This window comes from Saccostrea cucullata, unplaced genomic scaffold (genome assembly GCF_032062105.1).
Source record: "Saccostrea cucullata isolate Sc308-1 unplaced genomic scaffold, CSIRO_AGI_Scuc_v1 ctg661, whole genome shotgun sequence".
Taxonomy (NCBI): Eukaryota; Metazoa; Mollusca; class Bivalvia; order Ostreida; family Ostreidae; genus Saccostrea; species Saccostrea cuccullata.
In genome coordinates this window covers 119,067-135,111 of record NW_026919374.1, presented here as the reverse complement: position 1 = coordinate 135,111, position 16,045 = coordinate 119,067, and the positions used below count along the sequence as shown (strand labels likewise).

At 34.4% G+C, this 16,045-nt stretch overlaps 1 protein-coding gene across 2 annotated transcripts; it reads left to right on the top strand.

Moving 5' to 3' along the window:
• Positions 1 to 56: 56 nt before the first annotated feature.
• Positions 57 to 15,810, top strand: LOC134230080 (inhibitor of growth protein 3-like). Of its 2 annotated transcripts, none has more exons than XM_062711855.1 (12): positions 57 to 116; positions 227 to 368; positions 7,363 to 7,434; positions 7,898 to 8,004; positions 10,934 to 10,999; positions 11,159 to 11,255; positions 12,525 to 12,575; positions 12,819 to 13,034; positions 13,401 to 13,474; positions 13,916 to 14,085; positions 14,369 to 14,642; positions 14,893 to 15,810. In XM_062711855.1, exons 2-12 carry the CDS (start codon positions 341 to 343, stop codon positions 15,004 to 15,006), a joined length of 1,269 nt encoding a protein of 422 aa, XP_062567839.1. In that variant the 5' UTR covers positions 57 to 116; positions 227 to 340; the 3' UTR covers positions 15,007 to 15,810. The 2 variants fall into 2 exon arrangements, with proteins under 2 accessions (XP_062567839.1, XP_062567846.1); XM_062711862.1 differs by having other exon boundaries at positions 58 to 116; positions 12,819 to 13,025.
• Positions 15,811 to 16,045: the final 235 nt, after the last annotated feature.

Below are 16,045 nucleotides of genomic sequence, written 5' to 3'. Positions count from 1 at the left end.
AAGAAAATGTGAATAATATTTTTTTTAATCATCGGGATCGATAATTTCCACTTTTGTAGTGTTAGGTTGGCGTCCATTGGCTAAAATGATAATACATTACAGCTTCTGTAAAATGGGTATTTGGGACTCTTTCCGTGAAAACAATGCTTTAAACAAGTCATTTTAAATATCTTTCATTAGATTTTATGTGATATTAGTGAAAATTCTTTAAATTTGTATTTTTTAGAAATCCTGCATTGGCCAATCGTTACTCTCGTTACATAAATATTGGCGCATGACTTGAAAGTGAAAGTAGACAAAAACAAGCAAGCAAGGCCAGGGAAACACTGAAAAGAGAATCATGTTGTACTTAGAAGATTATTTAGAGAGTAAGTATAATTTTATTCAATTAAAATTATGTGAGAGATGAAAAAGATTATGTATGAGTAAACAGTTTTGTTTGAATAACTCGGTTTAGATCCAATTTATACATTTTAAAATTATTTAACATGCATGCAATCATTATATTCATGAATGTATCAGGTCTGGCACAATCACTAGATTTAGCTACTTAGCTTGATTTATCTAGATAGCTTTATGTACCTACCCGAAGTTGCTTTATCTAGCAGTCAGTGTTTTCCCTTTATTTCAAAGTAAAGGGCTCGAGATCAGGCCAAAAAAAAAAATACCTGTGTTTCCGGTAACCCGACCAACCCTAATTTTATGCGCCGACCCTAGCACTTTTTATTGCAAATCCGGATTACGTACCGTAATTTGTTCTAAAACTACAGTCTTCAAAACGCGCGCAGTTAAAAGGGCACTTGTAACAGATAAATAAAAACGTCTTTTCAAGCATTTTAAGATTATACATGCGTAGATAATAGCTCTTTTCCCCTTAGATCGTTCCCTCCTTTACCCTTTTATGACGACTTTTGACACTTAGCATCCAACCTTTAATGAGACCTTTGACCAAATCGATGTTGACACGTGTGTATATTTTCATTGTTGATTTGACTTGAAATTACCGCTTGTTTTTAAATTATCAGAGCACAGGTGGCCACCTGCAGATTAACAATAGATGATTGCATCATACTACAGTTGGAAATCACATGATTTACTTGTTTAAAAAAAACATAAGAATCTCGGAAAGTCCCACCAAAATTCAAAATGACGGACTGTTACTTACGATGTTTTTTGAGCATATAACTCAGTCAATACGCAATATTTTCTCATCCAGTAAAGCATTACATGAAATCCAAGCTATCAACTACATATTCCTTGAAAGGTTTGATAATTATAATGATCTACACGTGTAATATACTTCAATATAAGATCCGAAAATTTTGTGAAGTTCGGGACTGCGCAGTGCCGATTTCGTTACCTGTTTCTCAGAAATTCAGAAGATATCTTCCATTTTACGCATAGTTATAAATGTAAAGGTGTAGAAAATAATTATTTTAATAGAATTTGATCATTAAAATAATCAAAAACATTTAGAAATCTAGTTTTATCACACAAGTTTGAAAATTTGTTGGCGAGATTGACATTGTAGTATCAGTACAATTATTGATTTCTGAGTAATCAAACTTATAAAATGGATAATAAATAACAATTTAATCATTAATTATAACATCACACATAAATTTCATAGTTTTTAAAGACAATTTTGGCATATTTGTTTAAAATATCTATTTTGCGATTTACACCTGCTTTCACCTGAATTATTTATTTATAGAAAATTACAATAAAAATTCTGTAAATAGATGAGAAAAATTTAATTCATTATGAATCCAATGATATATAATACATAGCATAAAAGAATTGTTTGACCCCTATTAGCATGATTAGTTCAGTTTTAAAATGCACTCCAATTCATTTAAATTGCTGTTAGGGGCAGCCATTAGGCAAACACTCCAGGAATATAGCTAGTGTGTCAAATTGTGGCCCCAGATGTATTGCATCACTTATTTTATATGTGCATCACTCAACTCCAAGTCCACCACATGTTGTCATTGGGTTTAAGCTCAAGAAATGTCCACACTCATACAAAATTACTGCAATATATAACTTTCTTTGGCACTGGACTGTGGGAAAATTATTTGGAGATAGTCATAATTTTGAAGCTAACAACGGCGGTTTAACTCTGACATTATTGGCCGTGAAAGAAATGGATATTAACTATGTCTTTACATGTAATGATAATGAGGTCGAGGTAGAAGTAGGCCTGAAAAACAATCTTGAATTCTTTATTTTACTTTTTTGTTAAATGTGACAAAATTTCATTATTAAATTGTGATTAAAATTCAAATATCTTTTTCTGTAAATCAATTTCTTGCAATTGGTTCTGCTACCTACCTCTAGAAAACAAAATACTACTTGTTAATATTTAATATCATATACAGTTTACCTAAAAAACAGTCAAATATAATGTTCAGTTAAAATAAAAAGTAAATATTTAAAAAAAAAAGTTATTGCCTACCTACCTACCCTAATTTTGAGGGACATGTTACAGGAAACACACATATTTTTTTTTTTGGCCTCAGCCAGGCTAGGGGCAGAGGTAAATCTGGAAATTTTTACATCGATTTATTTTTGCGACTTTGGGTTTAAAAGCTATTGATTAATTTTTACGCTTCAAAATTTTGCGAATTGTCACTGGTGCTAAAAATGAAAACCACTTAAGATTTTCATATCAGTGTATGTTTCAATTTAGCATGCACAGTTAAAATACCAGCAATATACTCACAACGTGGTAAGAAATTGCAGATTCGCTCCGAAACAATTTTGAGGATAAAAATACAAATGAAAAGGATTTGCCTTGAAAATAACTTCTAAATTAATTATAACAAACTTTTTAGAGATTGTGTATGCCTTTTAACTAAAATATAATCCATTAAATAAAGACAAAAATATAACTCATTTTCTCAACGTTTGGTTTTTTCTCACCTAAAATTTACACGCCGTGTTTACATTTGGAACTCTCTAGTAAAAGCACTGAGCTCGAGTTATCACCCGTGTTTATAAATGGTTGGCTAACATAACTGGTCTCTCTGTTTCTTGGCAAAATAATTAAAAAGGGACACAGTGTCTCAGTGCTTGTCAAACCATCCAACGATAATGCATATAATGAGGGCAATTTATACACACTGGTAATTAGCTTGTAGTTACAGTAGTATAAACAGGTTTCTTTTTAAAAATGAGCAGTGCTTACCGACGCTTATTCACTGAGTTAAAAATAGACACCAACTTTCAGAAAAAAAAAATTTTTACATGTTGATTTGTTTTTAAGAAAAATATTTTGCGAATGCATTACCGGTACATATGCAAATTTGCTAAAAATTTATCTACAGTAAAAATTTCCAGATTTACGGTATGCAGTATTTCACAAAAATGGTTTTGTAAAAAAAAAAAAAAATCTCAAGTATTTGACTAAACCTGAGATGCGAGAAATCAATGAAGGAATTTGAAAGAATACTTCTTCTACAACTAAACTGTCATTAAAATGATGCTATTGACATTTAAATGGTCCTATCACTGACAAATGAATCATCACTTGCATTTGATCACCTCCTTGCCTTTTGACCTCTTTGGGCATGACGAAAATTCCAATCGATTTTAAAGTAGACATATTTTTTGTTACTTACTGTAAATAAGAAGATACTTAAAACATTGCTGTGACGTCATGCCTTTGTTCTTGCAGTCTAAAAATTTACCTGTAGCCGTCCGATAATAATAATTACCAGTCTGATAATATATTATCAGACGGCAATGATAACAAAATCGGACGGTATTTAAAATCAAAAAAGAAGAGTGGAAAAAGTTAAATATTTCCACCTACCCCCGACCACCCCCCCCCCAACCCCTCCAAAAAAAAAAGGAAAAAAATTAGGGAAAGCAATCGCAAGGAAATTAAGTTGCTACAAACTAGAAAATCCATGAAAAAATCGAGTTTAAACTATCTTCAAAATTAATAATTCCCATCTTTTAAGTGTTTTTGATACAGCACTTTGTATAATCGAATTTAAATCCATTTTTGAGAAAAAATTGGCAAATTTATTTCTTTTATAAGGATTGTTTCCAAATGGCTGCACTTGTAAAAGCTGAGAATTTCCATTCTATAAACTAAAACTCCAGGATGAAAATTCGCATGTTACTTTCCATGGTGACGGTGTTAATTTCACCCCAAAAAAATTTATAAATGCACAAAATAAATAAAAATGTTCCAAAAATAAAAAGGAAATCCTTCCCCACCGGACCCCTGTCCTGCTTATCTAAACGACTGCCATTGAATGAATGAAATGAAACAACAGTTCACCCACTCTTTATCTGTCTCTTTTCTTTTGTCCACTTATTAGACGGGTAAAATACAATTGATGCCTAAACTCCCATTGTGTTATTATCGGACTCCTACAGGTAATTTTTGGATATTTAAATGGCAATGTTTTAAGTAAGATATATGCCTCATACTATTCTATATGTAAAATTATCAGACAGTTTTCGGCCCTAACGGGCCTCAAACAGTCTGATAATTTTACATATAGAACAGTATTCGGCATATATCCATTACTTATCAATGCCTTGGCATCATGTAAAAAGGTGATGGTACATGTATTTACAGCATCCTTTCTGATGATACATGTATTTTACAGCATCCTTTGAGATGGTACATGTATTTACAGCATCCTTTGTGATGGTACATGTATTTTACAGCATCCTTTGTGATGGTACTTGTATTTACTAGTGCTGTGCGATATTACCGGTTAACCGGTGTATCCCTATTTCGTTCTTCACAATACATATCGCGGTATTTTTTTTGTGAATACCGGATCGGGTTCAGTATGATATGAATTGTTACAAAAAGAGTTATTTGCCCTTTTCAAGATAATATATGGCGGCAAGGAACGTGAAGTGTGATCAGAAACCAGAGAAATGTCTCTTTCAAAAATGAAAACAACTGTTACATGAAACCCCTTCATGTTAAAGCTGAATCTGAATATTACAACTTAATTGAATTCAACAAGTTGTACCACAAAAAACTTATCTTGCCACTTGTGCCGACACAACACGAACAGGCAATTGGAATATCAACTGGAGAAAACATGTAATTTGAGTTTGTGTTTTCATTTAACCTTGACGAAAAAGCAAAAAATTATTAAATATTTATATCGTGATGTATTGCAATACAAAATGTAATATTGCAAAATATCGTGATACGATTTTTGAGTCGCGATACCCAGCACTAGTATTTACAGCATCCTTTGTGATGGTACATGTATTTTACAGCATCCTTTGTGATTGTACATGTATTTTACAGCATCCTTTGTGATGGTACATGTATTTACAGCATCCTTTGTGATGGTACATGTATTTACAGCATCCTTTGTGATGGTACATGTATTTACAGCATCCTTTGTGATGGTACATGTATTTTACAGCATCCTTTGTGATGGTACATGTATTTTACCGCATCCTTTGTGATGGTACATGTATTTTACAGCATCCTTTGGTATGATACATGTATTTACAGCATCCTTAGTGATGGTACATGTATTTAACAGCATCCTTTGTGATGGTACATATATTATACAGCATCCTTTGTGATGGTACATGTATTTACAGCATCCTTTGAGATGGTACATGTATTTTACAGCATCCTTTGTGATGGTACATGTATTTTACAGCATCCTTTGTGATGGTACATGTATTTTACACCATCCTTTGGGATAGTTCTTGTATTTACACCATCCTTTGTGGTGGTACATGTATTTTACAGCATCCTATGTGATGTTACATGTATTTTACAGCATCCTTTGTGATGTTACATGTATTTTACAGCAACCTTTGTGATGGTACACTATTTTACAGCATCCTTTGGGATGTTATTACCGGCCGCCAGGAGGCGGTCGGTTATATGATATGAATGTTTTTAGTCGCCGTGCGTTTCTGCGGAGTTAGAACAATTTGAATAAAAAATATTTAACATTCATGTAATAGAATATTAAGAAAGATTTTTTAAATGTAAAACAAAAACGCACAATAATCATAAAATTAAAATTTTATAAATAATGGGTTAAATGTTTCATCCAATCCTGATTGACAAACTCCGACGTAACTGAAGTGCGGAGAAATAAGCACACATGTTGGGCATAGTCTAAAGCAAGGGCCGCGTTATATACATGTATAAACAAATTTACTTTCTCTACTTCAACAGGATTTGTTGTATATATAATTTAAAATGACGTGTAAATATAAATATACAATGTACTTTTAATACGGAAAGTTTTTAAAAATATGACTTAATCTTAGTTTATTATCAGACAGAATATTAGGAGATTTTTCTCCAACAGACAAGAACAAAGCGCGTTTTACAATATGCCAAGTCTTTTCCCGCCACATCTCACTCCAAAACAAGATAGAGAAAAAATGTAGTGGCGGATCTAGAGGGAATTTGAGGGTTTCAACATCCTCTGAGCGAGCGAGGAGCCCCACATAGTTGTTACGTTTTATTTAAAGTTAAACTATCTCTAGTTAGATAAGTTTAAACGTTAGTTTTGATGGTTAAGTGTTAAAACTACTTACCGTATATACTCGCCTATAAGTCGGTCCGCCTATAAGTCGGTTGTAGCTAATAAGGTTATATTTCAGTTGGACTAACCTCATATAAAACCATTCTTTTGATAGCTCGCCTATAAGTCGGACACATAGTTTTGAACCAGAGATTGACTCCCAAAAAACCGACTTATAGGCGAGGATATACGGTAAACATCAAACTTCCGCCAGAGTTCGTTTGTACAAATGAAACTGAGTGCGGGGACGCAGAGGACTATGAGTAAGTTGCTTTTAAATATGTTGTACATGTAGCAATGTACATGTATTATGTACTGAAGAAAATCCTGGAATGTCGCTTTCAAATGTTTAATGTCACTGGGATACATATTAATTAACAGATAAATATAAGAATTTAGTCTCTAATTGTATTATGAAAGAATTAATTAATTGGTTTGCGGCCTATTTTTGACGCTTGCGTCAATATGTTTCTTGTATGTATTTTACAGCATCCTTCTGATGGCACATGTATTTTACAGCATCCTTTGTGATGGTACATGTATTTACAGCATCTTTTCTGATGGTTCATGTATTTACAACATCCTTTGAGAGGGTACATGTATTTTACAGCATCCTTTGAGATGGTACATGTATTTATCGCATCCTTTGTGATTGTACATGTATTTACAGCATCCTTTGTTATTGTACATGTATTTTACAGCATCCTTTGTGATGGTTCATGTATTTACAACATCCTTTGTGATGGTACATGTATTTACAGCATCCTTTGTGATGGTACATGTATTTTACAGCATCCTTTTTATTTTTTTCTTGCAGTGATAGAGAACCTGCCAATGGAGATGAGAGAGAGGCTTACAGAAATGAGAGAAATGGATCTACAAGTTCAAAGTTAGTGTCCCTATAACTGAGAACTCATTATGAAACAAATGTACAAATTCAGAAATACTGTAGACGTACTTTTTTCCACTGGGTCATAATTCCGCGGAATCTCAATTTCTGTTTAATCTGCGGGTAGAAAGTTACGCGGCTTTTCTAGATTATCACTTTATGCCTTACAATTACATTAAGTACGCTTGGACAAATTTCTGCGGAAAATTTGTGACCGCGAACATAGCGTAAATTAATACCACGTGGAAAAAAAGTACTTCTACAGTAGATTAAGCGCTGTTAACTTTATTGTTTCAGACAAAAAATTATCAATTATTGATAAAACATTTTAGGCAATGTTCTAAAAATATAGAATGCAGAAATATTCTTAAAAATATTGATTTACAAATTCTTGCTCAACTTTGTAAGAAACATAATATATTTATGAGCATACAGTTTCTGAAATTATTGTGCATGTTTACAGATGCGTTAGACAATCTTGATGAGAGAGTAAAGAACTTTTTTAAGAAGTGCACACAGCCAAACATGAAAGTAGAGTCAAAGGATGAACAGTTCAAGCTGATTAAACAGGTACACAAGACCATCTTGTAAAAAAAAAAAATGTTCAAAAATTTAGTAATTTACAGTATTCAAGGTTTTTTTTTAGCTCACCTGCGCCGAAGGCTCAAGTGAGCTTTTCTGATCACATTTTGTCCGTCGTCCGTCCGCCTAGCTGTCCGTCTGTAAACTTTTCACATTTTCGACTTCTTCTCAAGAACCAATGGGCCAATTTTAACCAAACTTGGTACAAAGCATCCTTGGGTGAAGGGGAGTTTAAATTGTTAAAATGAAGGGCCAAGTCCCCTTACAAGGGGAGATAATTAAGAAAAGACAAAAATAGGGTGGGGTCACTAAAAAATCTTCTTCTCAAGAACCACTGGGCCAGGAAAGCTGAAACTTATGTGGAAGCATTCTTGGGTAGTGTAGATATTAAATTCTTAAAATCTTGACCCCCGGGGATAGGGCGGGGCCACAATAGGGAATCCAAGTTTTACATAGAAAGATATAGAACAAATCTTTAAAAATCTTCTTCTCAAGAACCACTGGGCCAGGGAAGCTGAAACTTATGTGGAAGCATCCTCGGGTAGTGTATATGTTAAATTGTTAAAATCATGACCACCAGGGGTAGGGCGGGGCCACAATAGGGAATCCAAGTTTTACATAGAAAGATATAGAAAAATTCTTTAAAAATCTTCTTCTCAAGAACCACTGGGCCAGGAAAGCTGAAACTTATGTGGAAGCATCCTTTGGTAGTGTAGATATTAAATTGTTAAAATAGTGACCCCCGGGGGTAGGGCGGGGCCACAATAGGGAATCCAAGTTTTACATAGAATTATGTAGAACAAATCTTTAGAAATCTTCTTCTCAAGAACCACTGGGCCAGGAAAGCTGAAACTTATGTGGAAGCATCCTTGGGTAGTGCAAATATTAAAATTGTTAAAATCATGACCACCAGGGGTAGGGCGGGCCACAATAGGGAATCCAAGTTTTACATAGAGTTATATATATAGAACAAATTTAAAAAATCTTCTTCTCAAGAACCACTGGGCCAGGAAAGCTGAAGTTTATATGGAAGCATCCTTTGGTAGTGCAGATATTAAATTGTTAAAATCATGACCCCTGGGGGTAGGGCGGGGCCACAGTAGGGAATTCCAAGTTTTACATAGAAAAATAGAGAACAAATCTTTAAAAATCTTCTTCTCAAGAACCACTGGGCCAGGAAAGCTGAAACTTATGTGGAAGCATCCTTGGGTAGTGTAGATTCTAAAGTTTTAAAATAAAGAAGGGAAGGTGGTTGTTGGGCATGATAGGTATAGCAAGAGGGGGAATCTGGTAAAGATCTGCATCACCCAAGTTACTCAGGTGAGCGATGTGGCCCATGGGCCTCTTGTTTTTTAAATAATGTATGTCATGTCTATAGAGTACTGTAATTATATTTAATGAAGTAGTACTTTTTAAAAAGAAAAAGTCTGCAAGCAAATTTGAATAGACTCTAGTAAAACATAAATTATACAAGGTTTTCATCAGCATAAAATACATGTACTGTATAAGTACTTTTTATACCCCCCACAGACAATGTTTGGGGGGGTATATAGGAATCACCTTGTCCGTCTGTCTAGCTGTCCTTCTGTCTGTGCAAACGTGTCCGGTCCATATCTTTTTACGAAGGGACATTAGAATCTACTACTCCACACAAAGATTGCCCATGTCCCAAGGGTGGGTCATGACCTTGACCCAAGGTCATTTGGAAAAATTCAAGGTCACTGGAAGAAACATTTCATTATTTGTGTCCGGTCCATATCTTTCTTATGGACAAATTTGGCAGGTTCTCATTTCACACAAAGATTGCCCAAGACCCAAGGGTGTGTCATGACCTTGATCCAAGGTCATTTGAGGAAGTTCAAGGTCACTGGAAGAAAAAATTTCATAATTCGTGTCTGGTCCATATCTTTCTTATGGATAAACTTGGTAGGTTTTCATTTCACACAAAGATTGCCCATGACCTAAGGGTGTGTCATGACCTTGACCCGAGGTCATTTGGGGAAGTTCAAGGTCACTGGAAGAAAAATTTCATTATTTGTGTCTGGTCCATATCTTTCTTATGGATAAATTTCGTAGGTTCTCATTCCAAACAAAGATTGCCTATGACCCAAGGGTTTGAGCTTGACCCAAGGTCATTTGGGGAAGTTCAAAGTCACAGGAAGAAAAATTTCATAATTTGTGTCCGGTCCATATCTTTCCTATGGATAACCTCAGTACCCCCTTGCTTGTCGTAAAAGGCGACTAAATGGGGCGGTCCTTCGGATGAGACCGTATAAACCGAGGCCTCGTGTCACAGCAGGTGTGGCACGATAAAGATCCCTCCCTGCTCAATGGCCCTGAGTGCCGAGCATAGGCCTAAATTTGCAGCCCTTCACCAGCAATGGTGACGTCTCCATATCAGTGAAATATTCTGGAGAGGGACGTTAAACAGTATACAATCAATCAATCAATCCTATGGATAAACTTGGTAGGTTCTCATTTTACACAAAGATTGTCCATGACCCAAGGGTGTGTCATGACCTTGACCCAAGGTCATTTGGGGAACTTTAAGGTCAGTGGAAGAAAAATTTCTTAATTCATGTGTAATACATATCTTTGTTATGGAAAAACTTACTTTTGAAAAACCCAGCGGGGGGTATTTTGTCCTGTTTGGACAGATCTAGTTTCCTTATGGAACCATTTAACGCTGTGAAATTGGTCACAAATTTCTCACAGAAAAGCATACATAGGCAATTTAAAATATCTGCCTAATTTTCTACTGGATAAAACAGAAATTGATTCCACAAAATGTTCACCTTGGCTTGTAAGAAAAATATGTGTATTGTACAGTGTATTTGTGTTAACATTTGATGTTGAATTCAGTTTTGAAAAGAACAAGGAAAGAAAAAAATGAAGGGAAAGTTCTTTTTTTCAATAGGATTATTATAAAACCCTTGAAGATGCGGATGAGAAAGTACAGCTAGCTAATCACATATATGACCTGGTAAGTTTTTATTGATGTTACATGATAAGTAATCGACATTTCAAAATGAATGCTGATTTATTCAAGACATATCCTACAAAGTTCATTTGACTGTCATTCATTTTAAAATTTAATTGTTTTCTTTGTTGAATATTGCCTATTTAGAATTATTCTCTGCAGGTTGACAGACATTTACGAAAACTTGACCAGGAGTTGTCTAAATTCAAGATGGAACTTGAGGCAGACAATGCTGGAATTACAGAGGTGCTAGAGAAACGTAAGTTGTTAAAGATTAATCGAACCTCGGCAAGTCCTAAAGAATTGTTCTTACCTTTTCAACCTCATTATCTCAAATCTTTGGATATCTCATAATGAAATCATTTTGAAGATATGTAACAAGGTTTACTTTAATGTATGATTGACGGATAAGATACCTCGTTGTACACTTGTACAGGGTGTTTCACAATATATGTCACACATCTAAAGACAAATGGATAAATGACAACTAAAGCTACATATATATTTTATATATCATTTTAATCAGCATCAATTCAAAATTATTTTTTGGGGTCAGAAGTACCCAACATTCTCCACTTCAGTTACCATGGCAACAAATCCTAAAATGTTATTCTCCAATTGTTTCCCAACATTACATCCTAAATAACTTATGAGACTAATGCTTGGAAATTTCTAACCACTGTTTTGTAAGTTTCACAGGATACTTGAGACTTTTCTTGTTTTATATCTGGCTTTTTAGAACCCTCAAAATTCATATCTTTTTTATTTAAAGTTGCATATAAATAAATGTGTCGTTTCAGAACTACCGGCATGTGTTAATTGGTGCCCACTTCTTTCGCTCTTCCTTTCAGTCAGTCTTGCAAACTTGAACCAGCTATGAAAGTCAACTGGCTTTAAATGCTGAAATCTCGTATGCAGACAAACAACTCAAATTTAAGATTTCTAAATTACCTTGATGTACTAACCGGCATTGTTACAATCCATTTTCCAAAACTCAGATCTAACTTTCATGATTTCACTTTAATATTGTTCTCATCTCTTCTCTATTGGGGGGGGGGGGGGGCAGGATTTAAATGTCTTTAATCTTAACATTAAAATTTAGTTCAAACTCTCTTATTATTCTTAATATATGAAAACTAGACAACAATTTGTGGTCTGAATATTTTTCATCATCACTCCCTGTACAATATTCAGGATATCGTTCTTATAATTTAAGTTTACAACAAATTTTTGCTGCAAGTTGTACTCCATTTTGAGAAAAGCTGACATTATGAGGTCACTGATTATATCATCAGTTACTTCATGGTATATTATAATTTCCCCAATACTTTGCAATATCATAATTTTAGATCTATTTGCTTTCCTATAGTGTTTTGGTATTTTTGTTATCATGCTCAATATTTAGATTATTCCCATTTAGATGTGTGACATATATTGTGAAACACCCTGTATATGAGATATTAAAGTCAGACTAATTAAATACGTTGACCTGTTTCTTTATTTTGTTTTCCCCTCTATTTCCTGACAGGATCTCTGGAGTTGGATAAGCCTCCATCACTCGGCAGCAACAGAGCAGAAAGTAAGCCTCAAATACAAATGCATTCTGATAAGAAAATTTGAAACTACATGTACATGAACCTTGTAAATTCAGATGAGTTTTATTACAAAATTACTTCATTATATTATGTGTCAATGATTGAACTTTATTTTTAAACAAGAAAAAAATAACATTTTTCATGAACATTCAATAGAATTTTTTTTAAGCTAAATTTAAACATCCTAAGTTACACAATCTTCATGTATTTTCTCTTTCTTTCCCTAGAACGGAAACTCCTCCATTCACAGTCACAGGTTACAAACCACTCTGAAAAGCGAATGACCACGGAAAAAGTCCTGTCCACCATCGCTAACGAAGCAGCAAGAGAGACGATTGGTCACAGTCGCCGGCAGTCCAGTTCAGGGTCAAATTCCCCGGCCCTGTCCATGTTCAACTCCACCTCCACCCCTCAGTCCATCAGCTACAGTCTGGGTAGGAAAGGTGTTTATTGAAATATCTCATTTTTTCGTGGGGGCAAATTTTGAAAGTTAATTTGAGGAAAAAATATTGGTTTGTGGGGACTTGGAGAATGTTAAAAAGTAATTCATATGAAATTTTAAATTTTGTGGTGTTCATAAAATTTGTGTTTTTTCTCCACAATAACAAAATTGAATCTCCTACAAAAAGAAGTGATTTCACTGTATTGTTTTATGCTTGTATAGGCTTTGAAATATTGCTATAATGGTAATTTTATCTATACACATGTTGTGATGAGTACGGTTTGTCATTAGGATAAAGAGCAATATATGTTTTAAATAGTTTGATTATACTGTAAAAGAACGTATTAAATTTTGATTGTTTATTTAGGTCACATGGGAGCGGGAAGTAATGCAGCCATAGCAGCAGCGGCATCCCAAGCAATAGCAGCAACACAACAAGTGGTAAGATGCAACATGTCTAGGTCACAGAAATGCTTTATTGTACAAAAAAATTACCCTGATTGATCATCATGAGAAATTTCTTGATTTTGTTTAACACTTATGTCATCATGATAGAGGATTCTTGCTAAGTTTATGTTTATTTCTTACAGAGTTTAATGAACAATATACATAGAAAAGTATATATCTTATGAAATAGAAAGACAATGTTGGCACATTGACACACACTGTATTTCAAGGCAGGGCATCAACTTGAAAAAAAAAAACATATTAAAAGCATACAGTTTTGTATTTTGATTTCCAAATGTTGAACAGCAAATCTGGATTTCATGTTATTTAAATACCAACTTGTTTAGAAAGATCACTATTTAATTTGAAACTTTGAACAATATACATCAGGTAAATTAGAGTTGACAATGGTTTGACTCCGTGATGTCTTTACAGATGGGTCAGCAGGGGCGGAGAACTCCGAGTATGAAGGCCAGTTATGTCGCCATGGCAAAGGACCTGTCCAAGGAAATCCCCAGTATTGCCAAGGAGTACACATATAGTTCTCAGCCCTCTACTCCCAACCCAGTGTCAGAAATCACGCAGAAGGTCCCAAGATCCAAAAAGTTAGTCTTTGGTCAACACTAAGAATTAAGGAAAATAAGACTTACAATGTAGCTAGAGTTCATAGGAGGCATAAGAATTTAGAGGAATTTATAAAATAGAGCATTGCTTCATTTAACTACTTGGTTGACAGTTGTAAATGATTAAAGTTGCCAAATTGCCTTTGTTGTAAAATTAAGGAGGTATGTAAAAATAAATTTAATTTTTTTTTTTTTTTGGTCAAAAAATTCATGTACTTGCTCTTTGTCATTAAATGTTTTTGCTACATGCTTTTACTAATTTCAGAGCGACCTCCAAAGCAAACACTTTAATCAGAGAAGCACAAAATCAGCTGAGTGGTGCCTCCCTTCCGTCCCTCTCCCTCACACAGCCCACCACCCCCCAGACCCCCCTGTCTGTCCAGGTGGCCTCTCCTATGGTGGAGGATGCCTCCAATGACCTTCAGATAGTGGATGAGAATGGTCAGCCTGTGGACTGGCAGAATGACCCCAATGAACCCCGATACTGTCTGTGTAACCAGGTGTCATACGGCGACATGGTGGGGTGTGATAACGACGATGTGAGTGGGATTTGCTTCTCTTTTGCCAGCATTTCCATTTTGTTTATGTGTCTGTATGTTAGGAGGTACTCCTTCATATAGTTCATGCGTTAAGTCATTGTATTTTTCTCATTAAGCTGATTTATATTTATTGCTTTAGTTCTCTTGTGGGCTGTAATATGCTTGTCAGTTAATAAATTTCTTGGATTTGAAAATAATGAATCAGTGAAAAAAGCTAATCAGAATATTTTGGGGGTTTTTTATTTGTCAGTGTCCAATTGAATGGTTTCACTATGGTTGTGTTGGTCTCACTCAAGCCCCGAAAGGGAAATGGTTTTGTCCGCAGTGTACGGCGGCCATCAAGCGTCGCGGTCGGAGGAACTGACCTACGTCCAATACTTCACAGAGACTAGTGGTGTGTGTCTGATCATCCTGTATATAAACATGACTGTATGCGACTTGATTTACATTTTTTTTTTCACATTAGTGCTTATGATATGGCATTGCACTGATTTGTATGTTTGTTACTATATGTGCATTCCAATAGTACTGAAAACAAACAAAATAAAATTGTTAACTGTGGGTCGTTTTTGTAATCAGAATGAGGAAATCCAAGAAAATTTTCAAAATGAAGATGAAATGTATATGTACTTATAGATTTCAAAAGATTACCGTCTTTCCACCTGCCCAAATAAACCAAGAATTCAGTATTCAAATTTTTGTGAATAACTTGCCATAATTGTAAGATTTTTTTTTGTTTTTCATTTGGTTTTCCACAGGATCTTTGTACACATAAAGTTTAAATGCATTAAATTTAACTTAGCAATGATCACTGATTTTTCTCTCAACTTGATAGTAGTTTCTTAACAGAAGCATGAAAACTTGGTAGTCTTGGCATCATTTTTGTACACATAAAATATGAAATATTGCTCAAAATTGTAATGCTGCTTCCTGTAGATTGAAAGAGTTAGTACTGTAACAGTAGATAAGGAAAATAAATCACTATCCTCTAATACACAATAGAATAATTTTTTACCAATAATCAGATTTGCCAATTTCCACAGACTAAACTTTTTTTTCTATGTGGGATTAATTTACTGCTTCTCTTTGTGTATGTGTTCAAAAAGTCGCAGCATTATAAACATTAGGGACATATCTAGTAATGATAAAACAAGTGTACATTATTTTCTTTAAAGACCCAATTTTTTTACCGTACGGTTACCTGAGGAGGGGGAGTAGTCTTAGTAACAGTGGTGTTATTTACCTGAAGACCCCAATACCCAAGATGTCAAAAATCTGGGTATGCCTTTTACACAGGAAGTCTGTGTTTTTTAATCTGGGTCAACATTATTTGTTTTGTGTCTGGTTTTGAGTGAAACTACGTAAAATAATTATTTTAATATATGAAATTTATTTGTAAACTA